The following is a 25,215-nucleotide window of genomic DNA, read 5'->3' as shown; positions in this document are numbered from 1 at the left end:
CAGGTCTATCACAGCTGCAGCATCACTGAATCCACTTTTGTTTTCATATTTACTTTTATTTACGCAGACATTATCTATGTACCTACTTATTTTAGTCTTTCTCACTTTAGATCTAACATTCTGACTTACACGTTTTGATGTCATTTGTGAAGGGTCACTGACACGGTAATCAAGCATTTAGGATCAGGTTTAATTTATACAAATCTGTTAAATACAATAATAGGTGGGAACACTGTATCTAATGTTTGAAAATTCTGCTTTCTTCTATCCACCAAGACTGGTAAAGAAAAAGAATAATAAAAATAAGTTTTTATCAGGAACCATGGCAAAGAACAAATAAAAATCAAGATGTGAAGAGGACTATAGAAGTATCATTAGAAAGACGAAATATCCACTGTTAACTGGTGTCCTTGCTTCCCTGCCTTATATACTTATTTAATTTTCAGCATCAGCTTCTGAAAGACAAAGCCTCCCGCTTCAATTTCCTCCCATTTAGCTACTGTAATGTAATCCGATGTTTGCTGGCTTTTTCCCTCAACTGGAAGAGATGGCTGTCAGGAACTAACAATTAGAAAGATGTGCATGTTTAATACTGGAATACAAAAAATTACCAGCATGCCACAATTTGCAAGATCTCAGAAATCACTTTTGTGAAAAGAAAAATAGAGGGAAGTTCAGTTTGTTTCCCTTTTCTTTAGGTTAGCATAGCTTATATGAATCAAACCTTGTAAGTTGACTTGAAAACAATTAAGAAACAGCACACAAGAAATTAGGATGTCTTCATTTTAGGTAAACCATGGTCTGAAACTGAAATCCGTTCCATGTGTCTGTTTCATCTTTATGTTTTGCTTCATTCTTGTTCTTCAGGAAGGTAGTGGGCTTTTTCTCATGTTTCACTGTATTCATTTAAAAATTAAACTACACCAAAAAAAAGTATGAAGAACTGCTGACTTCTGCAAACACATTTTTTACAAACATCTGATTAAATTCTTACAAATATTTTTATTCTATCAATCACCTGTACTTGTTCAGTAGAAAATAAAGGCCTTGTGCAGTCTTCAGAAAGCTTGTCTAAGCCACTAACCACAAAATCTTAAATGATAATTTTGAAAATGTCAAAAACTATGTTTTTGCCATAACTGAGTAATCCCAGACATCTGCTGTGTATGGATATTACCAATTTAGAAAACTCTGATTTATACTGCATTGTGGAGTTTGTTAACGTAAAACCATGTAGGTGTCGTAAAATCAGAAGCCCCAGTGATGAGTGGGTGATCTTCGGCATTTCATGATTTTTTAAAAAATTACCAATTTTTTACTTCATCAGTGACATTAGTTTAAAATGGCATTAACTATTCTCCCTTTTTCTTTTTTTAATCAGAAAATAAATGACATTAACATAAACCTGAAATAGCCCTCTTGTTCCAAGGCTTTTTAATTTTATACTTGTCAGTGCAAACATGATTCTTCTGTAGTTAGTGGATCCTATCACCATGAAAATGATGAAGTATCAGAACTTTAAGATGCAATTATCAGATTTATCATGATAAAAATCAAATTATAGTGGGTCATTTAAGATTTTTTGAAGATTTTCTGTCAAGTGACGAATTATTCTTAATGCACAAATCTCAATGATGGGAAATAAGCCAATTCTTCTTTCAAATTATGTACCTTTTATGACTGTTCAGATTTCTAGCCAGAAGAAAAACAAACTCTCTGATTAAATAACTAGCAATAAAAATTTACAGAATTGCTTTTTCAAAGCAATAAACTGAGTAAAGCTCTAGTCTGAAAAATACTGTAATTCAGATTTGTAATTAACAAAACCATGGGTGTAATGAAACTACTGCCAAATTCTAGATGTCCTGCCAACTGTTCCTACACACATGAAAATTACTGAGCTCAAAATCAATTTTGCTATCAGGAATTTTCTCCTTAAAAAGAAATCAATGAACAAATTGCTTCAGCATATGGATTTCATGGGATGGAGATATATATATATACACAGTATGTTTTATTTCATTAAAAATTTTGTCCAAAACAGGTGATAGTGCCACATTACGTCAGTCAATATTTTCAGGTCACCTGGGTTTATATGCAAAATGAATGACAAAGTGAAGTGGTCTCCCAGGAAAAGATTCTTTGGCATGTCCCTTCACCATTATGGTAATTAAATTCTTCTTCTGACCACTGATACAACAATATTACTTTAATAGGCTAATTACCTGTGAATACAGTAGCAATTAAAAAGATCCAGAATAAAACTGGAATTAAGCTTCAGAAATTTTATACAACTCACCTGTGCACTGTAATAAGGAGCTACTGTTTACAATTTACATTTTCCATTTGCATTAAATAAGACACAAACAACTACATTCAGCGAACAGACCGTGTTCTCATGATTCAGAAAAATGAATTTCAAAAGTAAATAAAAATATTCAAAGACAGAAAATATACGTACCACTAAGAATTCCTTTTTGTCCACCATCTCATTGCCGTCAGTATCAAACATGTTGAAAGCAATTCTAAAACCTGCATGTGGCTCTGCCAAAAAAAAATTCCCTATTAAATTATTTGCTTGGAAAGAAATCAAATATAAAACTCCAAGAAATTATTTGGATTCTGTTTATAACTGCCATATCCTCAACTGATCTGAATTAATACATTTGTGTATATAGTAAAACAATAACATCTGTAAAACAGCATTATCCATACTATGAAAACAGAAGGCATGCTCACAAATTCCTAGATTAGGGGAAACAGACAGTACAAATAGAAAATGAAATATTAAAAAAAATATCACACAGCAGTGCCCGGTTGGGGACTTAAGAGTGTTAGCTCACAACTAGAGTCCCTTTTATGCTACAGAACACACATTTGTAGAAAACAAATTCCCTGTGAAAACACAGCATTCTAAAAGACACTAAAATTTTTGCAAAAAAAAGGTACAAGATGCAACTTCCGGTCAAGAAATGATGTGCTGAAAAAGACACAGAATTTTCTTGTTTACAAGCCTAGAGTCCCTGAAATTTAAAATTAGGCTTGAATTTTGAATTATTTCTGAAATAGGGGGATTTTGAAGGTTAACTGTAAGTGAAGCTTCAGGCAACATTTTGGTGATACTCAGTGATTTGCAATGTGGATGAATAATGCCCAGAAGTTAGTAAAGATAACAAGGAAACTATGGAAGAACATCCATCGATCAACAGTTAGATTGTAAGGGTTCAAGGTCAAGTTCCTGCTCTGATTCATAGTAAGAACCCAGAACATGTCTGGAGAAAAAAAACATGAATTCTATAAAAGTATTTTAATTACATACAAACAGAATAGAAGTGAAACACTTTGCTCCTTCCAAAAAACACCTCTTTAAAAACCAAAACATAGTCTATATCAGGCTTCGTTTAAGTTACTCTACTTTGGTTTTATGAGTGGTAGAAGAATATGTATTCAATTCTGTTAGCATTTTCTAACATAAATAAACATGTACTTCAGTCTGGCAGATTTTGTATTTTATCGGTCTCACTGATGTCACCCATTATGGACTAATAGGTGAAAGAACCCTGTAATAATGTGTATCTTGCTCTTCTCCCTTTACTCAGTATCCTTTATGAACTTCAGCTAGAATTTCTATCAGAATTTCAAAGAAGAAAATAAACTTAAGCTCTTAACTCGACCTTGGCTGAAGCGTATGGCTCAACTACCTCATCAGTAAAGGCGTTCACCTCAGTAAAAGGTGTTCGAGGTAATAAAGCCCTTAAATAAAATGTGACACAAGATTCCAGTAGGACAGGAGAGGTTCAAATGGACACAGAGATGCATGACATGCAGGAGAGGGGAAAGGAAAGAGTATTATAACATACAACGCATGCAGAACTTGTAAATTTACAAGAAAGCTTTTGGTTTTGTTTGTGGTTTTTTGTTTGGTTGTTTTTTTCACTTCCAAAAATACTTACTTGTTAAAATACATAAGAGGAATAAATATTCTGTGTAAGATATCACACCTGAAGACAAAAAAAAAGTTATGCCATATTAGTTTTGCCTTGTCTTCACATCCAACTTGAAAATATTAAATCTACGTATAAGAAGAACAATTTCTGTTGCATATGCATATTCACAGTCATGTACACGTGACTGTATCCAAGCTGGTCAATGAGTTGTCTAAAATACTGATCTATGGGGTAGGAGGTTTATCTTTGGGATCGACTATTTTAGGGGAGGAATACACTGACTGTAGAATCATAGACTAGTTAGGGTTGGAAAGGACCTTAAGATCATCAAGTTTGAACCCCCCTGCCATGGGCAGGGATACCTCACACTAAACCGTACCACCCAAGGCTCGGTCCAACCTCACCTTGAACATCGCCAGGAATGGAGCATTTACAACTTCCTTGGGCAACCCATTCCAGTGCCTCACCACCCTTACAGTAAAGAACTTCTTCCTTATATCCAATCTAAACTTTCCCTGTGTAAGTTTTAACCCATTACCCCTTGTCCTGTCACTACAGTCCCTAATGAAGAGTCCATCCCCAGCACCCTTATAGCCCCCCTTCAGATACTGGAAGGCTGCTATGAGGTCTCCACGCAGCCTTCTCTTCTCCAGGCTGAACAGCCCCAACTTTCTCAGCCTGTCTTCATATGGGAGGTGCTCCAGTCCCCTGATCATCCTTGTGGCCCTCCTCTGGACTTGTTCCAACAGTTCCATGTCCTTTTTATGTTGAGGACACCAGAACTGCACACAATACTCCAGGTGAGGTCTCACAAGCACAGATCAGAGGGGCAGGATCACCTCCTTCGACTTGCAGGTCATGTTCCTTTTGATGCAGACCAGGATACGGTTGGCTTTCTGGGCTGCAAGCACACACTGAAGTCAGCTCATGTTCATTTTCTCATTGACCAGCACCCCCAAGTCCTTCTCTGCAAGGCTGCTCTGAATCTCTTCTCTGCCCAGCCTGTAGCTGTGCCTGGGATTGCTCCGACCCAGGTGTAGGACCTTGCACTTGGCATGGTTAAACTTCATGAGGTTGGCATCAGCCCACCTCACAAGCGTGTCAAGGTCCCTCTGGATGGCATTCCTTCCCTCCAGCGTATCAACTGAACCACACAGCTTGGTGTCATCGACAAACTTGCTGAGGGTGTGCTCAATCCCACTGTCCATGTCAGCGACGAAGATGTTAAACAAGACCGGTCCCAACACCGATCCCTGAGGGACACCACTCGTTACTGGTCTCCAGCCATTACTTGTCTCCATTGAGCCACTGACCACAACTCTTTGCATGTGGCCATCCAGCCAGTTCCTTATCCACTGAGTGGTCCACCTATCAAATTGATGTCTCCCCAATTTAGAGACAAGGATGTCAGGTGGAACAGTGTCAAATGCTTTGCCCAAGTCCAGGTAGATGACATCAACCGCTCTACCCCTGTCCATCAGTTCTGTAGCCCCATCATAGGAGGCCACCAAATTGGTCAGGCAGGATTTCCCCTTAGTGAAGCCATGCTGGCTGTCACCAAGCACCTTGTTGATTTTCATGTGCCTTAGCATGCCTTCCAGGAGAATCTGCTCCAAGATTTTGCCAGGCACAGAGGTGAGACTGACTGGTCAGTAATTCTCTGGGTCATCCACTTTCCCCTTCTTGAAAATGGGGGTTATCTTTCCCTTTTTCCAGTTGTCAGGAACTTCACCTGACTGCCATGATTTTTTAAATATGATGGACAGTGGCTTAGTAATTTCACTTGCCAGCTCCTTCAGGACCTGCAGAAGGATTTCATCAGGTCCCATGGACTTGTGCACGTTCAGGTTCTTAAGATGGTCTTGAACCAGATTCTCTCCTACAGGGGGCCCAAGGTCTTCATTCTCACAGTCCCTGCATCTGCCTTCCAAGACTTGGGTAGTGCGGTCAGAGCATTTGCCAGTGAAGACTAAGGCAAAGAAGTCATTCAGAACCTCAGCCTCCTCCAAATCTAGGGTAGCCAGTTCTCCCAATAGCATCTGGAAGGGGCCCATGCTGTCCCTACTCTTTTATTTGCAATGTACCTATAGAATCCCTTCCTGTTATCTTTCACATCCCTAGCCAAGTTTAATTCTAACTGGGCCTTAGCTTTCCTAACCTGGTCCCGAGCTTCCCAGACAACATCCCTGTATTCTTCCTATGAGAACATTAATAGTGCTCCCCCCAGTATGTACTATCTGAATACAAATCTTGACTTTAATACATGTTTCCTAAGTGCATGCCCTGTATTAATTGAAATCTTAGCTTCATGTTACTTATGAAAGCACAGATTTTGAGTTGTCCTTCTATGAACATTTTCACAATAATTACATGAAGTTTATATTAAAACTCATACTAAATGAAAGCATAAATTTTATTCAATATTTTTAAAGCCTGTCAGAGACACATGTACTATCCCTTCTTCTATGTTCAGAAGGAATTTAAGGAGTACATTCTAAGCTTTTACCCTTTCTTTAAATGCCAGAAGGCAATCAAAGTGTGGAATGGCACTTCCTTTTCTCTCCAGCAGTGATTAAGGAAAAATTTAGAGATGAAGTCAATATCCAAATAGCATGTCTGGTATCACAACCTGTATTTCTGATTTTCTAGCTGTGGGGTATAGTGATAACCTTGCAGAATGCCCATAGTACCAATAAAGAGAAGCATCTTACAGTTCAGTAAGAACTGAGAACAGTGACTTGCAGCTTTCCCAAAAGCCTTTAGATGTAATGATCTTTGAGGCTGAACTAGCAAAACTGGTTCTTGATTTCTAACCAATTGACTCTGTCTGTCCTCCAAAACTAAAAGTGTTAAGTCAGTCCACAATAGTAGACTATTTCAAAAGAGTAAAAACAAAGTAATTAGATGCCTGAGAGTAAAGATGTCTATCAACTGGGATTTTCAAAAGTCGCTGGCTGTTTCCTTGATTTCAGTCCAAGTCAGGTGCAAACGCTTTCCTATAAACAGCCACATCTTTGGATGTTTAAATATATTTTAAAATCTGACTTAAATGAATATGTAACAAAGCATGTAAAGTCATCTGATCTTTTTTTCACTGAAAACCCTGTACAATTAGACTCAAAGCATTCTATCATTAATGTATATTTTACATTTATTGAACACATTTAACATCAGCATTTCCAACACTGCTAAAGTAAGATACTTTGGCATCTTCTACTGTTATTTACAGCACCAAAAGTTCTAAATTAAATCTGTACTGTAATAATATTCAGGAGGGACTCTCTGCCCTCTTGAATAGCTGAGATATGAAAATCTCAGCTATATTTCTCTTGGATCTGTCCAGATTTCCAAATGCCTCTCCAAATCTTCAATGATACTTCAATACTCCTCCCCAGAAGCAACTGTCCTGAAAGAGGAGGACCTTCAAGAGAATCAGGCTGCCTATCCTCAAACACAAAAGAAAAAATAGCCAACCAGAGAGATCTTTAACCCTCAACCTTTACTAGCTGAAACACTGCCCATCCAACTATCACTCCATTCATAAAAAAAGTAAAATTTTTCCCACCTTTTGATGGAATAGCAAATTTAAGTATTTAAAATCAAGATTATAGTACTGCGAGTAGATCTAGTTAGGAAGGCTACTAATTATTGTTAATATCACCTACTCTTTTCCTCAATTTACACATAACTCCACACTGAAGGTTAGCAAAGATTAAATGCAGGCATTTAAGTAGACATGTTCTATGCTTTCTCTTCTTGATTTTATACAGAAGCTTGCACAAATTAGTTTTCAAAGCCCTGCTTGAATCTGTTTGGACAAGCAGCTATCAAGAAATCAAATATCTCAAAGGTTCTCATCCAGTGATGTAAAGAGTTCTTTAATAGCCAGTCAATACATGTAAATATGTATTTTTGTTTGTTTGATGACACCTTCTTTGTTGTAAAACAGGGGACGAAAGTGTGTGTGTTAAGCAGTCCCTCAGGTACTACTGAGAAAGCAATATAAAAGGCCTTGAAAGCATGCTCTTCTTTTGTTTGTACTGGTATATTGTGGCTGCAGAGAGTTCTGGTTGATTGCTGTAAGTGTTAAGGGAGAAAAATTCTGAAATGACACTGAATGGAAAAAGAAGCTTACACTAAAAAAGAAGAGAGGGAGGTCACTCTAGAGTAAAACATAAAAATAAAACTTAACGACTGCATAAATCTGTGTGGTTCATCTGATTTAAATCAAACTACAGCAAAATAAATGGACATAGGCTTTTGCTACTTTCTTCATATTAAAATGTGCACATTTTAAAGAAAAATTAGTAAACTAATACATAAAAAAAACCCTCACTAATTAAGGATTAAGGAGACCTAAATCCTATTCCCATTCCTTTCACTAGCTTACTGAATGAACTTGTCAGTCATAAGACCCATCATCTTTTCTTCTATTAACTATACACAGGGATAACAGAACTAACTTTTTTATAAAGGATGTTGAAAAGCTATGGAACTGCTAAAGCTTATTACTGATTTTACCAGATTATGAAGCCACTTTTGTGTCCTCTGATTCCACCAACTTCTGTAGAATTTCACTGGCAGAAAACTGAAGTAAGATATTGCTGAATTAAGGCTGCACACTGCAGACATTTTATTACATACTTACTATGCCCATACAGGGTTGTGTTTTTCTCACTGATAACATACTGGTGTAACAGATTCTGAAGCTGAATTTTTATGTAACTAGTATTTCAGAAGTCAGCTGTTCTGACTATATAGAGAGCAGCCTAGAGCAAGGAAATAACAAGAAAATACAGTGCAATGATGTGCCAGATTCTGCATCTCTGGAGTTCTGGCTGCAGACTCAGAGGAAAAAAGCAAGCACCTCCATGTACTAGTTTCAAACTTGCGATACTTCTCTGACATGCATACTTACTTCGTCAGTAAATTTGAGCCACGCTTAAAATAGATTCATCAATTACACACACGAATTTGGAATTTTGTTGCTGGCATGCTTATTTTAAGCATTCCTAAACCACCTTTATTTCATAGCAATTACTTGCAGCTGCCTTTTAAAATATTTTTAAATGCTCCGCCAGACCTTTGCCATTCTGAATATAAGCAAAGGAATACGTGGATTATGTATCACAAATAGCTTTCAAATGTCTGCATGCAAGCCATCATAAAAAAAAAGAAAAAGAAAAAAGAGAGACCAGAAGTGGCTCGTGCATCTTCATTTACCAATAATGTGTGTTTTAAAAGCTATCAAAGCCCTTATCTGCAGAATCTGAAGGGATATATAGCATTTCGGAAACTGTCTCTTTGTGAAGAAAATGCTTATTTAGTGATATATCATTACTGTCTTTAAAAATAATCATATCACCGAGCCTATTAAAAAAAGTAAAGAGATAGTGCCTTCATTAGAATATTTTACCTATGGTCTATAGATCATTCTTTGCTACAATGAACTGAATTTGAAACATTCAAACATCAGTTTAACAAAATCTACAATACCAACTCACTTGAAGAGCCTAGCTGAAAGATGGAATGATTAAAACATTGTAGAGACTAAAGAACACTTTTCTATGCTGTAAAATGTGGAAAGCAACAAATGCTTTTTATCTTGTTAAAGATGTGACTCAGATTATAACATCACTTCAGCCACAGTAAATTAATACAAGTGATAATTTGGTTCAGGAAAATGAATTACTAACCCTTACCTTTCTCATTAAGGTTACGAAAAAGCTTGGATGATCCTTTCCAAACTGGTGGTGTCTCCATGAGGATCTGATTCAGCTCCTAAAATAAGATTTAAAAAAGATAAAAGTAGGTATATAAACATTTGATGAAACAGTTAACAAATTATGAGCAAATACTAGGAATCAGTATAAAAGACAAGGAACTGCATGCAAATCTGCCAGTTAATTTAACTTCAGTTTACCACAATGACTCTGGAAGTACTCAAGCACATACATAAATTTTGCACACATGATTCTTACAAGAAATATTCATCTGCATGAATACTGTTTGCAGAGTTGGAGAGAGACATGTAACGGATTTGCTGCTGAAATTACTCACCACTGCTCATATTCACTGAAGCCAAGGATAAGTCGCCCTGGATTTCAGTAAGGTTTTCATACAAGTTCCAAGCAACTGTTCTTTTAAAACACTCAGCCTGAACTAAAGCAAACTTCATCCATGAATATGAATGTACTTTACTTAAAATACAGGGATAATGACAGTCTTTTTGCAGTTGCACAAAAGTAAAAAAAAAAAAAATAATAAAAAATGTGAGAGGCACTTAAACAGCAGTTTTTCATACACCTGTTATACTTGTGACACTAAAGAAAAGTCAGATGCGGGCTGAGGAAGGAACTGACAGAGGCTTGAGAAAGTCAGTAAATCCACCACAACAGGCACAGCTGATCAAGTATCTGAGATTCTGCACTCAGCTGACTCTGAAGTGACAAAAATTCAGAAATTAAAAGTCTCTTTCTCTCTTAAAAACAAAATAAACTAAAAGAGTCCCTTACTTCTCCTGTGACTCTAAGTTACTGCATGAAAGAGAGTAAATGTATCGAAATCTATGGTTTTAAGACAGTACAGGAATTATTTCCTACCTGCTTTGAAAGGGATCGCCACTTTTTAGCACCTGCAACAGAAGACAAAATTATGATTGCACAGAATTTAGTTATGCCAATGTGGTGCCATAAAAATTGGACTTCATCTATACTGTGTTTTCCAGCCAAAGAGCTATTTTCCCTACGCATGAGAGTAATACTTGACCTCATTCCAAAATATTCTCCTTTGTATTTAAGAAATAATTAGTTTAATACATACATAAACTCCTAACTTTAAAGAACCAATTCAGATGTATAGTTTTTAATCCACTGAACCAGAGTTCAGTGAGAAAAAAATACTTTCTACCTCCAAAATACACCATTAAAAGATTAAACAGGAAATACAAAGCATTCATGTTAACCACTGTTATCAATATTATGAAATTAATTATTTAGTAGCAGCAGTAGCAGCAGTATTACACAGCAGATTGTAGGGAGATCTGGATTCTGCCTCTTGCTTCAGGGACTACTTGTGCCTTTTAAAGCAAATACAAGAAAAATAATCTTTGAAACTACAGCAGGTGCCAAGACTCCCTTTGGCCATTTTTAATAACTCAGATTCATGCTTCCTCTTCCAGCCTCTGTCAGGCTCACTGTTTTGTTAGTAGTCTTAACAGAGGAGCTGAAGAGGGCCCCCAGTTCAGAACTGGAACTGCTTGTTAACACTGAAAACTGATGAGTAAAACTGAGCGTATGCCTTTTTTCCTAATGCCTTACATGATAGACTCCAGGAGCAAAGATACTTGCATTTGACAACGGTTGTCTACAAGTATCCAAGAGGTTCATCGTCATACTCAAGACAAATGTGCACAGGTTCAATATTAAGATAAAGCACTATGAATATCAGAATTCACAAAGGTAAAAAAGTTGCATAGTGTGTGGTCAAATCCGTAACTTTTTGGTTTGTAAAGGCTCATTTTATAGAGCAAACCACTCTGGCATTAGAAATCCCTTCTTTATGAACTCCATGCTCCATGAAGTAACTACCACAATACAGAAGCTACTCAATATAGTCCATCATTAGTTCATGGTTAGAAACTTAGTGAAATTTTAGCTTTACATCTCGGTAAAGATTAGTACCAAGACTGTCCACAGATCCTACTCTAACTATGGTGAAATTACATCAAGCAACATCATAACATGAGCTAGCAGATTTTCATGTAGTTTTCAGTTCAATTTTTTAACATCAATTAAAGTCTTGTTTCAAAATATTAAATACTTCCCCCACCTCCCCAACAACATCATCTGCCATACAAATTTATATATGTTTATGCCTACCATAAAAAACTTGCAGAATAACTTTCCAATTAGATAATTTCCCAGTCGCATACATGATAGATAGATTTTCTTTCTGGACAAGCAAGTGAAAATTTATCTTACAGTTCAGAATTACTCTAAATTACTACAGTTAGAGCTAAAGGGAACAAAATACATTTCCTCTTCTCTTAACTGGCTTTCTAAATATATAAACATATATAGAGATGATAAAAATGTATGAAGCATGACTGCTAAAACTATTGGATTTTCCAAAATGAAAGCCTGCACTAAAAAATCATCAGCAAATTAATTACAGCATTTATTATATATCTCTTTTTATAATAACCATCTGTAGACAAAAGTTATGTTTTATAAAAGAAAATACACCCTTACAGTATTAGTGTTTAATCAAAAAAGGAAGTGAACACCCTCTTGACTTTTGTAGGGTTTACAAGATTTCCAAAGTAAATCAACCACAATAGACGCATTCACTCCATCACAAATCTCATTCAGGTCTAGTATTATTAGCTTTTCTAAAAAGCCATAAAGAGCTACTATTATTACTCTTCAAAGGGCATTTTTGCTTTTTTGACAAAACTCAAGACCTTTCTAGTCTTCATCCACAAAAAACCCCCCAGGTGAATGTTCTTTTTTTTTTTTTCCTGCAAAATACAGATGCTCTACTGTGTCAGCCTGAATGGACTCCATTATTTACAACTTGCAGCTTATTTACAAAATGATCCAAAAAATACAAAATAAGATGTTTAGAATGAATTCTTTTACTCAGAAAAATAGCTTCCTTAAACTTACTACTTTCAACAGAGTAAGGCAGAAAATTAAGACTTGCCCAAAACAGACAAAGCAGTTCTTTGGCAAAGCTGCAATACAAAGGTTAAAATTAACATAGTTGGAGATCAAAAGCTCGAACTGGTAATCTGCAGGTCATCTACTTCATCTATTATTTCCTACTTGTCAGCCTTCTTCCAAATGTCCCATACAATATGACTTCCACTATAATGAAGTCATCCACTTCTACTTAGTTACAGCCTCTTACACTATCCCTCAAAATAACTATCTCAGTCATGTAAACTCTGATACTAGTCTATAAAACTAAAGGACATCCAGGTTAGTTTTGCTTCCAGTCTCAAAGACTAACTGTATGCACAGGAAGGATTTTGGTACATAAAAGATCTGCTACACTCAGAAGGCTGCCTAACTGTTTAACTCCAGATTTCTTCACTTCTGGCATAAGTTGAACAGATTGTCCTTGCAAGCTTAACGTTTTTTGGTTTGGTTTTGTTTTTAAGTCTGAATACCTGCTGTCAGCAAGCAGGAAACATAAATTTCTTCAGCATGGGAAAATCTTAATAGCAAATCATACATACAGTATGTTCAAGCCAATCAAACTGTCATGAAATTCAGTTAAACCGAAATGTTTAACTGATGTCCAGTATATGTCACAAATGCTTCACAACCATATGTGGTGGAACTAAACCCCATATTAACAAAAAAAGGAGGACTTGGACATCTAGGCAGAGGAAGTACATGTAAAATGCTGATGTGTATTTGTATTAACTTCTGTGATAAGGAAACTGCTTCCTCCCTTTTAACTGCAGAGCTAAAAAAAGAGACTGAAGATCTGCTTTCTGGTTAAGAGTTTCAAAGTTTTCCAAGTTTTCACCATCTAAGCTTCTGTCTTTATTGTTACAATGAGATTATATCTTTACTCAAAAGTTACAGAAGTTTTGACAACTGATGTGCCACAGCTGAATTCTTTCCTCTTGTTTTGTTACTGTTAAGAGAACAAAGAGAAAAAAATCTAACATCTGTGCACAGCTTTAAGATCTCCATTGACTGTCTTAGCTGCTTTTGACTGTTCTCTATACTAGCTTTGTGGTATAGACTTTAGGAAAAAAAGACTTAAGGTAAGTTATTATACATGTCACACCTGAGCAAAGACATTCACTTTCCCCAGAAGTTGTGTGCTGCTATCAATGCACTGCAAGCCTGAGGGCCAGGAAATCAAACTAGATCAGAAATACATCACCTTACTATTTAGTCACTCTTTGATACTTAAAGCAAACATTTTACAATAAGTGAATTAAAGTTGAGAGTTTATTTTTCATTAATTTAATTAACACATATGCTTAACTCTGGCAACTTCTAAGCATAGAAAGTGGATCCCCTGGGGGACTGAAACTTTTAGTCAAAGCATGTTATTTAGAAAGATGTGATATGGTTGTAAAATCTCTGTAGGGCAAAAAATCCCAACATGATAGCAGGTAACAATTTAAGATGGCAAAAATCGCAAAATAAAATTATCCTAAATTATTTAGGGAACTCATATCTTGCCTATTTACACAGAAACTACAAAGAGGAGGAGAAAGAGTTTTACAGGTATACTGACCTGCTCAGGAAAAAAAAAAAAAGGACCTGTGTCAGTGCGAATGGTACAAATGAACTTCTTGTCTTTCATGCCTGTTGAGCTACCTGTGACTTCTAAGACAAGAACATTTAAATAATGACAAGTATACAGATGTTCGCAATCTAATAACAATCAGGATATTGACTGCATGCACTTGGGGATACCATTAAAAACAAAACTCTGGAAGATGCAGTATCTTTTTACCACAATCAGAAACAGAAGTAGTAATCAAAAGCAAATGGAAAAAAATAACAGACACCACTGGCATTTTCCCTAGCAATTTAATCAATATAAAATTCCTGCTTACGTTTGGGCTCATCACTTGTGACAGCCTGAATGAAGTCATATGGAGTCATATATAGCTGTCCTTCAAATTCTAAACTGGCAAACCTGCGAAACCGTTGCTCCCGAGGAGTTGCATAAAGCTCCAAATCTTCAAGGTCTGATCTATTTTCTGTAACCTTGAAAGAAAGAAGGAGACAATTTTAATGTGCAAAAAAAGTTTTGTTTTACAATTTCTACTGCCATTCACCATAAAGAAACTGTAAATATAAGGTCCATGCATCCAAATACATTTGTATGGTGAGAGCTGAAACACCAATCAGGATTTCACTGCTATCATTTTCAGTCTTCTACAATTTTTGCAATCAATCTTTACATATTCAAATTGCTGACACTACCCAAGATCACAAAAATTAAAAAGGAAGAAGAAAAAGAGAGAACTTAGGCTCTTGAATCATAGAAGGGGCAACTTTGACTCAAGGAAATCCACGAAACTTAGGCAGTCAAACTTTAAACAACTCTGCTAAAATTATTTAGTTCTCTGACATTTCCATAAGAGAATGGAATAACATTTTTTATATTGCTTCTTAATGTAGAGCACAGCTGTTGACAATACTAAGGCAAGACACCTCATAATATACCCCAATGTAAATCTTCTATGAATACAACTGTATCAAGTGTCCAGTGCAATTAAAGCTACCGTACTTGGGGGAGAGAAGAGAAAAGCACTCCAGAGTTGCAGAAGTACCATATGGCAGTAATTTCACACCTCATGAGAGCTTATAGATGTCAGGAGTCTGGTATGTTTACCATCCAGCTGATTTACATGTAAACTTAGTAGTACAAAACTGTAAGTGTTCTAAATTATTACATCTCTGTGTTACACTGTCCAACCTTCTAACAGAAAATATGTTACCACTATGCAAAACCTTTCTTAGCCCGTAACAAGGCAAACAACTCAGTGGAATCAGCATCCTGAAAAAAATATAAGTATCTTGAAGTTTTTTTTTTCAGAAATTAAAAGTATAAATCTTTCACAAACTGTTTCATAAAAGGTAAAACAATGACATAGCTAACTCCTCCCAGTATGCTAAAATAGGAATTTCATCTTACCTATGAAATACCCCAAGTTACCACTGTTCTCACTGCTTCTGTCATTTCATACAGAATCCCTGAATTCTTCAGGTGTCAAACTAAGAAAATGCAATCAGTAGCACTTGGTTTAACTAATGTTCATGTTTTCTTTTAACAACTAGTAAAACAGGTAAATACATTTTGTTTCAGAGAGGCATATAAACACAAAGATAAGTTGGGAGATGTCTCCAATTCTGTACACTAAGACATGAGTCCTCAACTACGAATGGAAATGTTTTCCAAAACCCTTGTAAGAACAGGTTTCAGATTTCACATTAGCCAGATTACGGCAGCAAAACCAATTTTTATGGCCTCAGTTGTAACTAGGAAATTAAATTATGTGTGTAAAATAGATCAAAAGTATGTCTACTTTTGAAGGAAGTCAAACAATTTCTATTTGGAAAAGAAAACAAAAAATCATGTATATATAATCACATTGTAACAGAAGACTCACAATTCCTTGAATTTATATATGGGAGTCTCAGTATTTCAACAGTTTAGATTTTAACCAGCCTTCTAGAAGGAAAAAGAGACTATTGACTGCATACTTCTGCTTCTGGATTGTCTCTAGTCTTTTGAAATTATTCCTTTTAGTAGGTGTGTGAATATGTGAAAATGTTTCATTTCAATGGAAAAGTCTGTCATGGAAAGAAATAGAAATGCTTATACAACCATCTAATTTTCAGGACACTACTTTACATATAAATATACTGCATTTTTGCCCAAGGAGCAGCTTTAAACCTGGTCTTTGTGGTGTTCAGAATTTTCAAATGATCACCAAATTAAATATGGGAAGGGAAAAAAATAAATCTAACAACTAGACCAAAAAACTTACTTTGGACTAACAGAAAAAAGCTGAATTCCCTTCCAACATACTCACGTGCAAGCCAAAATATTTCTGTCCTATCTCACTGCTTGAATGTTATGGTCTTACTGATCCTTCAGGAGTCCAGCGGCATTCAAGCTATGCCTTCATGTGGGATTTACACGAGTCAATTGTTTTGATAGAGCTTGTAGTGACATTAACTGATTATCCCCGTATTTGAAGTTTAATAATCTATCTTATTTTTTATACATGTTATTTTATCAGTACTAGAAACATGCTTTTTAATGCATGCAGGTTGTAAGCATGAGTGATAAAGCTGTATTTCTGCAATGTCAATTTTCAGAAAAGAAACTGCTTCAAGGAAGTATTACACGTGCAGTAGGTGTAATCGATTGTAATCAGTCATAATCAATCATACATAATCAGGAGAATCTGTAGATAATGTACCACTCAAGAAATATCATCTTAGTTTTGATCACTGTTAGCATTTGGAAAGCATGTTGAGATTCTTTGCTCTTTCAAGAAATTCACACTTTCTCAGATACTACTGCTTAGTATTTTGCTTGAGACACTTCGAAAAGCATTTGCTAAATTCTCAGACACATATTTCAACATTATCTAAAGTATTCTATGCTACTATAAATATAAAGTAACATTCTGCAAACAAGGAATTTTCAAGACATGCTTAAACTTAACTCATGTCAATACTCAGGTCTGCAAAACCCTAATTTCTGCCTCATTTTAGCCAATCTACGGTTTCACTCTGAGTATATAGCAATGCCCGCATTCCACACTCTGGTTCAAAGTCATTGCAAACTGGTAAGAATGCAGCCTACCACCAAAAAGAGCTCAACACCCTGCATACTCTTGCTCTGGCACTTTATATTCATTTTTCCACATGTCAAACTGGATAAGGGAATTGATTTGACTGAGAACTTTTGTTTTGGTGATGTAATTTTTAGCCAGACAAATGCCTGGATCTACTCCACAACGGTTATTTCAAAACCTAGGCCATGGATATTTGCAGCTTATGCAAAGAAGCTATCACCTGTTCCAGAAGCAAGCTCTGGGAAAACTGCAAGCTCAAGGACAATTTTATTCCAAGGGATAAAAGTACCACTTTATTTTGAACTGTGCTTGTATCTGAAAGAGCCAAACCAAGTTGTTTCTGCTACTGCTCCAACATGAAGTCAAACAAATGTACGCAGGGCTTAATGTGTACAGTTAAGTGTACACTCGGCCATACATTAAATGTCCAAATAAAAAACAAGGTTTGGCTGCAGAAGACTGCAAGAAACATAACTTAGCAAACTGACAAATAAAACCATCCCTGGGAATACTACTATTTTTTGCCCAAGTTCCTTGTTTATAGCTTTCATTTTTCTATTACTGCTTAAGAATTTAGGTATCATACAGCAACCTTCTCTTGCACAAAAGCTGCAATTATAAGGAACTAATAAATATGCTAAATTAAAGGCCAACCCATTCTCAAGTATGGCCTCAATCTGCACCTCTTCAGGAATTCACTGAAGTATGAAATGTCCCTGTTTTCCCCAACATTAGCAAATCATAATCCAGTGCGACAAGTGGGAGAATCTTAGTGACAGCAGTTGCTCTAAATTAATCTATTCCATATTTATGCCTAGGTTAGGCAATCTTATTGTATTCAGCATTATTATTATTTGATACTATTAGGATTAGTATCAAATCCAACAGACACATAAACAAGACATAGAAAGTAGATGTTAAATACCTCAGGGAAGGTACCATTGGTGAAAAAATGAACAAGATTCAGTAAGATTTCAATTTCTAGTTGAAGTTCCAAGAGCTTATCCAGACTAAATCTCTCTGTAATTATCAGCAATCTTCAAAAACTTTCATGAAAGTACATCTCTTTGACAAACAAAAGAGGGGAGATTTTTTCTTCTATGCTCTGTTTACTAACCTTCTTGGCTATCCTGCTTACTAATTACTGTGATCTTGTATCATGTTATGTTATGGTTTTCTGCCTTTTAAAAACTAGACACGGCCATTTCCTTCATGCAGCATGTCACTAATCTCCCAACAGCAGTACTGTCTTCATTTTAGGTGTAGCAGGTTAGCTCTGCTTTATCTGCACATCTACACCAACCCACTTTTGTTATGGGAACTATTAGGAAAACAAAAGTGCCACAGCTGAAACCAAGAACCTAGCTAGTAGCCAGAATTTCTGTCCTTTTAATTTCACAACTCATGAAGTAAATAAAAAGGGGCAAGACTGAAGCTCATTAGCTCTCAAGAACAATATATCATCTTTTCCCTATTCTCAAAAAACTCTTCAGCATTAAGAGCTGTAATCAGAAAACTCCTGGTTATCATCCTTCTGCCCTTTCTCCCTCAAACTCTGGTACCTTGTTGCTCTGTATTTCACTTCCTACCTCCTGTCCTCCAGTGCCATATCTTGCAGAAGGAGTGCAGAGCCAATACAGCACCTTTCTGAGGTGATGCTATGCACGGTCTTGGCTTCCATCTGCCTTCTGCAAAACTAAGAACAGAGACTGCATGACTCTTCTAAACTCTGATTAAATCAGATGAAGAGAAAAAATTATCTCTGCCTATTTTCTTGCTATCCCACTCACTCAGAAATGTATATACACATACCCAATTTTCACAGAGCTGACATTTCAAATCACTTTCTAACATGGATTAAATCTGTTTTTTCCCATAAAAACAAGCTCAAATGCCAGATAAACTGGCAGAAAAACTGATGCGTACAAGGTTATAAAGCTCTGCAGAAGTAATCTGCAAAACCCAGAACAATGCTCCCCGCTCCCAGATTCTGAGAATATCTACAAATAATGCAATGCATTTTACAAAACAAATAGGTAAATATATATATGCTGCATGTGCATGCAAGGCAAAAAGCTCCAAGAGTACCACATAAAGTCCCACAACTTTGCAGAGTTCCAAGTTGAATCAGCGTTCTATTGCTTTTTCCAACTGAGATAAAGGTAAGACTATTTTAGCTAAAGAAGCCAACATTTACTACTAAAAGTACCTTTTGCTTGCAGTCAAATATACGTTCTGTTACAGTAGTTTAATCTTTAATTTATTTCAAGTGAGTTTCTTTGAATTTTTGCTTGCAAAGTAATCTGTCTTCCATCAATGAGAATCTGTGCAAACTATTAAAATAAAAAGGTTTTCAAAGCAATGCTGTTCCTTACTTCCTTCGTTTATATTTGACTTGAGGCTTATTTAATATGCTCCCATGTAGATAAAAGTAGCACATTTTGTTTTCATGCTGGGTGGCCAAAAGGTTAAACGTCAAGTTCCCAGTGTGGGAAAATCCCAAGTAGACAAAACTGTTTTGATGCTTACTGAAGTTATATTTCTAGCAGACTACTTAGATGTAGTGCAGCCAACAATTCTGTCAGTTGATCCCGCTTCACTGAGATAAGGGCATTATTATATTAAAATATTTACAAGCATAGGAAGCCAGAATGTGCTTAAAATGCTGTAAAAAGGGCCCTGTTCAAATAAAATTCTGTTACAGGAAATCCTTGGGGTAACAATGTTTAGCTGTAAGCACAGCTATTCCAGAATTTTTCCAAAATAAGTATTATGATAAAATATTCTCCAACGGTCCTTCTTACATTAATTTCATATGGAAGTTACTTAATCTCTAACAGTTCCTCAAGAAGCTTTTGTCAGTGTGTATATGCTGCTATACATTGCCATATGCTTCACTGCTTGTAAGACTAACACCATAGTAGAAGCTGGAGCTGTCTGTCCCAAACACGTCTCATCCCTTTTAGCATCCTGAGGAACCACAGAATCAATGCTGAGAGGTAAATGTTCCGTTTCCATCAGCATCTCTCACTACAGCTGCCTGGCACAGTATCCTTCTCAGGGTGATGACCGTGAAGAGTTTCAGATATCATCAGCCAAGGGCAAATCATCTTCCTACATTTGCCAACTGACCTATGACATGAAATGCACCATGCTTATGAAAAAAGGTTAGCTACAAGTGGTTCTTGTAAAAGTGATGCTTTATGCACCTCTTGGAACAGCATCCTCTTTGAGCAGGCGGGAGTCTCCTCCCTAGGGCAGTCTGCCTTACTTTTTGGAGTTAAATCTTGTTCTTCATTATACAGATAGAAATACATTATGTAATCCACTTAGAAATGCGCTGCTACAAATAAACTTGGACCTTTTGAGTATTTTCACAGACAGAGAGTTTGACAGTAATGCTGAGGTACTAGAAAAAAAAAGACCTCTGGAAACATCTGAAGTATGCAGCTTCCTTCTCCTGGAAATCAGTGTGCCTTCAAGAAATGTGATAAAGTACATATTCTGTGTCTGCCTTTCCCTGCCCACCTTTTAATTCCTAAATCACCTCTGAAGGAAGTGATTCTCAGAGTAATTTGTAAAAACAGAGAGACCTGGAGTTCATTACCTTTACCCAGTGACAATATGATTACAGAAAAGATCTCTTTGGAGTGCAGAGAGACATCATTGGTATTTTCAAGACCATTTTAATAAGCTTTACAAATTAACTGTATTTTTGAAAATAAGGAGCACAGAAGCCAGGAACTGTAAGACAAATATTAACTCCTCTGAGGAATTCTGACACTGGATTATGTTTTTCTGAAATTATTTTTTTTTTCCTCTGGAAAAAAGCCCCATGATACTCAGCTATTCCAACAAGGTAAATACTTTATGAGTGGTATACTGGATCAAGGTTCTTGAGCCAGTATTATTCTCAGTTGTCAGCACACAGAATATGTATCAAAGTAATAGTTTTTTCAAAGAGTTTTCTGCTCTGCACAAGCCTCTCCTAGACTTTAAAGAAACTGCCTATTGGTGGAGCTTTCCCAGTCTAGACCAAAACCTTAAGACACAAAACCAGCAACTCTAAGTGCAGAATTTTACTTTGGTTCCGAAATGTTATGCACTGGCAACGCTGGAATTAAAAAACTGTGGCTTTATTACTGTGTCTAAGATTTTGCTCCGGGTAATCAGAAATAAACCCCTGGCCCTCAAGACTGCAATCATTCTCAGAGAGGGTCTGGGAAAAGGGAATCCTGTAAGGACCTTAGCTTCATACTGGTCCTGTAACAAATATTACTCTCTACCAAAACACCTCTAGTGATATGCTTGGCCAAGCTAGTATTTTTTTGTACTGACCACATGAGATTGGTCTGTTTAAAATGTCTGCCACACCACTGTCCTGGGTTTAGCAATAGCAGTCAATTTTTCTCCTTCTTGGTAGCTGGTGCAGCGCTGTGTTTTGACGTTCAGCCTGGGAACAGCACTGATAACACCAATGTTTTCAGTTGTTGCTAAGTAATGTTTACCCTGACCAAGGACTTTGTGAGGCTCATGCTGTGCCAGGGAGGAGGGAAAGCCAGGAGGAAGCAGAGACAGGACACCTGACCCAAACTGACCAAAGAGGTATTCCATACCACAGCACGTCATGCCCAGGAGGTAACTGGGAGTTACCCGGAAGGACAGGGGGTCTGCTGGGTCGGACTTGTTGCTCAGCGGCTGGTATTGTACACTTTTCCCTTGTTATTATCTCTTATCATTGTTGTTGTTGGTGGTAGCGATGGTGATCTGTGTTGTACATTGGTTGCTGGACTGTTCTTATCTCAACCTGTGGGAGTTCCATTCTTTCGAATCTCCTCCCCGTCCCTCCAGGAGCAGGGAAGGGGGGGAGCCCCCGGGGGGGGGGGGAGGGGACACAACACAGGCCTCGACTGCTTTTAGCCTGGCACGACTCACTGGGAGTGAGCGAACGAGCTGCCTGGCTGGGTTTAAACCACAACAACCACTAACCCCATGTTGGTGACACATATCCCAATTTCCAAGAAGTTGGGAGGGGACACACCTGGAACAGCTGACTCCAGCTGACCAAAGGGATATTCCATAATACACAGTATCATGCTCAGTAATAAAAAAAAATTGAGGAAGGAGGACAGGGAAGGGGACAACATTCAGAGTGGTGTTTATCTTTCCATTTGTCTCCCCAGGTAACTGTTGTATGTGACGGATCCCTGCTTCCCTGGAGATGGCTGAACGCCTGCCTGCTGATGGGAAATGGTGAATGAATTCCTTGGTTTGCTTTGCTTGCGTGCGTAGCTTTTGCTTTACCTGTTAAAATGTCTTTATCTCAACCCATGATTTTTCTAACTTTCACCCTTCTAATTCTCTCCACCACCCCACTGGGGAGCAGTGGGGGTGAGCAAGCAGCAGTCTGGGCTGTGTGGCAGCTTCTGGCCAGGGTTAAACCCCAACAAGATGGATGAGACAGTCATAGCTATCTTTAGTACTTTTCAACACTTTGAATATCTGAATACTTTACATTGTGATACTGTCTCAGTTAAAAACTTACTACTCATTAACAAAAATGAAATTATCCATCATCAATTAATGTTTCAGAATGGATTTTCTTTGAATGGAACAAAAAACTATGGGAGGAGATAATTTTTTTTCCCACATCAGAACATTTTTAAATTCTTTACTAAACCCCAGCAATTCCATGTTTTAAAGGAAATTATTTCACATTTTTCAAGGGTTTAGCATCAGTACTGGGGCTTTTTTCTTAGTGGTTCTGCTAAGAAGTAACTAAGGTATGCATCTATGCAAACCATCACCCCAAAATACTCAATTTGTTAGCCAAGTCCCCCAAAATTTCCACCTGCTATATGGTCATTCTAGGTCAGAGCCTTACTGATGGGGACAACAGAAACATTCAGTGTAACTGCTTCTACCAGCTGCTGTAAATCTCTATACCAAGACACTGACATTCCATGTAAATGGCAATATTAAGATGAAATAGAAAAGTTTGGATTGGATGAAAGGAGGAAAAAAACCATATTGGATGATTTGCCTTTGTGGAATGAAAAGCAGACTGAGACTGGAAATTAAATGGGGAGCTAAAGAAATAGGAAAGTGGGGGAAGGACAAACCTAGAAAGCCCCAGAAGCCATTGCTAGACTTTGTGCATCAGGAATAAAGGATAAACGTCTTTGACCTTCAAAAGCAGCTGGAGAGGATCCCAAGATGCCTGAGCCTCATCATTCTCTGCTGGCCAGTACATGATAGAACCATAAAAACCTCTTAGCAAAAAGTGCATCACATTTCCATCAAACTCATCTATATAGAAATTGCAGGTTATCATTTTCCAGCCATTACTTTAAACACACTCTGCAGTAGACCCATGAGCTCCAACCTTCATCCTAATGACACTTACATGACAGAACCCAATGAAATGTGTATGACTTTTCACGACAAAATTTTCTATCTCAAACATTATGTTTTTTTTTTAAGCTGTAAAACACTATTAAGGTGTAAGCTCAGTACTTACAATTAGGAATTAAAAAGTTACTGTCACCCAAGCACCATAAATACAGCCTTCTAATACAGGACACTGCAATACAAAACCACTGCAGAGTACTATTCAATGCAGTTTGAACACAGTATTTGCACTTTTTTGCCCCCACCCAGAAGACACCTCTGGAGGTGTTTTAGGAACCTGTAATGAAAGAGTTGGTGCTCAACACAGGTCTAGAGGGCAAACATAAATGGGAGTACAGATCACAGATGGAGCTCATGGTCAAACTATCCTTGGTAGTTCACCAGCTAGATCCCGTATCCAACTATAGTTTTTCCCCATTACCACACAAGTCCTTCTGCAGCATGACAGTCAACAATAAAAAAAGCAGAAGCAACCTACTACCTCAGACCAAAAATTCCACAACTATTTGAGCCTCATTTTTGGTGAGATTCAATTAAAACACCATTTTTTCAGGAATGCTGAGCACTCAGACCTGAAATTTAAAAACAGTGAGACCCCTCATTCAGAAAGTAAAAAATGGAACATAAAGCTAATATTCTGAGATGTCATGCTGTGCATACACTCTGGCCACACAAACTAAGTGCTGGTTAATCTTTCAAATTTTTTATTATGCAAATGGAAAACCAAATTAATCAGAGACTTTTCTCAAAGGATTATGGCATTTGTCTTGAAGAAAGAGGCTTGTGTACACATAGAAGACATATTCTATACATTTTTTTATTTTACATTGTTCCAATATAACCTTAATTCTGACTTTGCAACCTCAGGGGTTTTATAGTGATGTGAAAATTCATAATGACACATCACACTAAATTCACCCTTTTCAAGGGTGCAGCAGCTGTATTTCCCTTGAAAGAAGACTGAGAATTAAGACCATCTAAGTAAAAATGTAAAGTTCTGTCAAATCAAGGCATTATGAAAAGCTGGAAGAGTTTGCCTTTGGTTTTCTGTGCCACAGTAACATACTCAAGACAACAAGCACATGAATAATAAAAAACACCTGGCTCCACTTCCTTTCATAAAGGATGCTGCTAACAGAATCTGCCTTTTGGCTAACGACTCAGGGCAAAAGGGCTAACAACATTTATTGTTAAGCCCAAGGCCCCCACTGCAAAGACACATATCCTCTTCCTAAACACATTACAAGATAGACTTGATCCACAGAACGCAGGCTGTCTGCACCACTGACTTCCAGTCTCAGCAGACGCCATACTGACAAACTGCCTAACCACAGCTCTTGACATTTTAAAAAGAACCATTTTTTTTTAATGAGGAAACTACTATCATCACCATATGTTACATACAGCATGGTACAGCATCACCATATGTTACATACAGCATGGTACAGGTGTACCATGCATAACGGTACAAACTATCTCAAACATAATGTTTGAGATAGAAAA

The 25,215-nt window shown here is 37.0% G+C and overlaps 1 protein-coding gene across 4 annotated transcripts in view; it reads right to left on the bottom strand.

The window, feature by feature from the left end:
- The window catches only part of MICU3 (mitochondrial calcium uptake family member 3), a 53,886-nt gene that overhangs the window by 27,265 nt on the left and 1,406 nt on the right, over positions 1 to 25,215 (bottom strand). For all 4 annotated transcript variants that reach the window (XR_009728072.1, XM_061370975.1, XM_061370964.1 and 1 more), the window contains exons 2-6: positions 14,539 to 14,692; positions 10,550 to 10,581; positions 9,650 to 9,728; positions 3,954 to 4,001; positions 2,462 to 2,544 (exon numbers count right to left, since the gene is read on the bottom strand). Coding sequence is in view for 3 of the 4 variants with exons in the window: in XM_061370975.1 (XP_061226959.1) it covers positions 2,462 to 2,544; positions 3,954 to 4,001; positions 9,650 to 9,728; positions 10,550 to 10,581; positions 14,539 to 14,692 (396 nt within the window). In the remaining variant the exon portion in view is untranslated. The remainder of the gene's footprint in view (positions 1 to 2,461; positions 2,545 to 3,953; positions 4,002 to 9,649; positions 9,729 to 10,549; positions 10,582 to 14,538; positions 14,693 to 25,215) is intronic.

Source organism: Neopsephotus bourkii, unplaced genomic scaffold (genome assembly GCF_033783945.1).
Source record: "Neopsephotus bourkii isolate Nb327-2 ecotype Australia unplaced genomic scaffold, CSIRO-AGI_Nbou_v1 NB_168, whole genome shotgun sequence".
In the NCBI taxonomy this organism is placed as follows: domain Eukaryota; kingdom Metazoa; phylum Chordata; class Aves; order Psittaciformes; family Psittacidae; genus Neopsephotus; species Neopsephotus bourkii.
The sequence above is the reverse complement of the archived record's forward strand: the minus strand, read 5'-3'. Positions and strand labels throughout refer to the sequence as shown.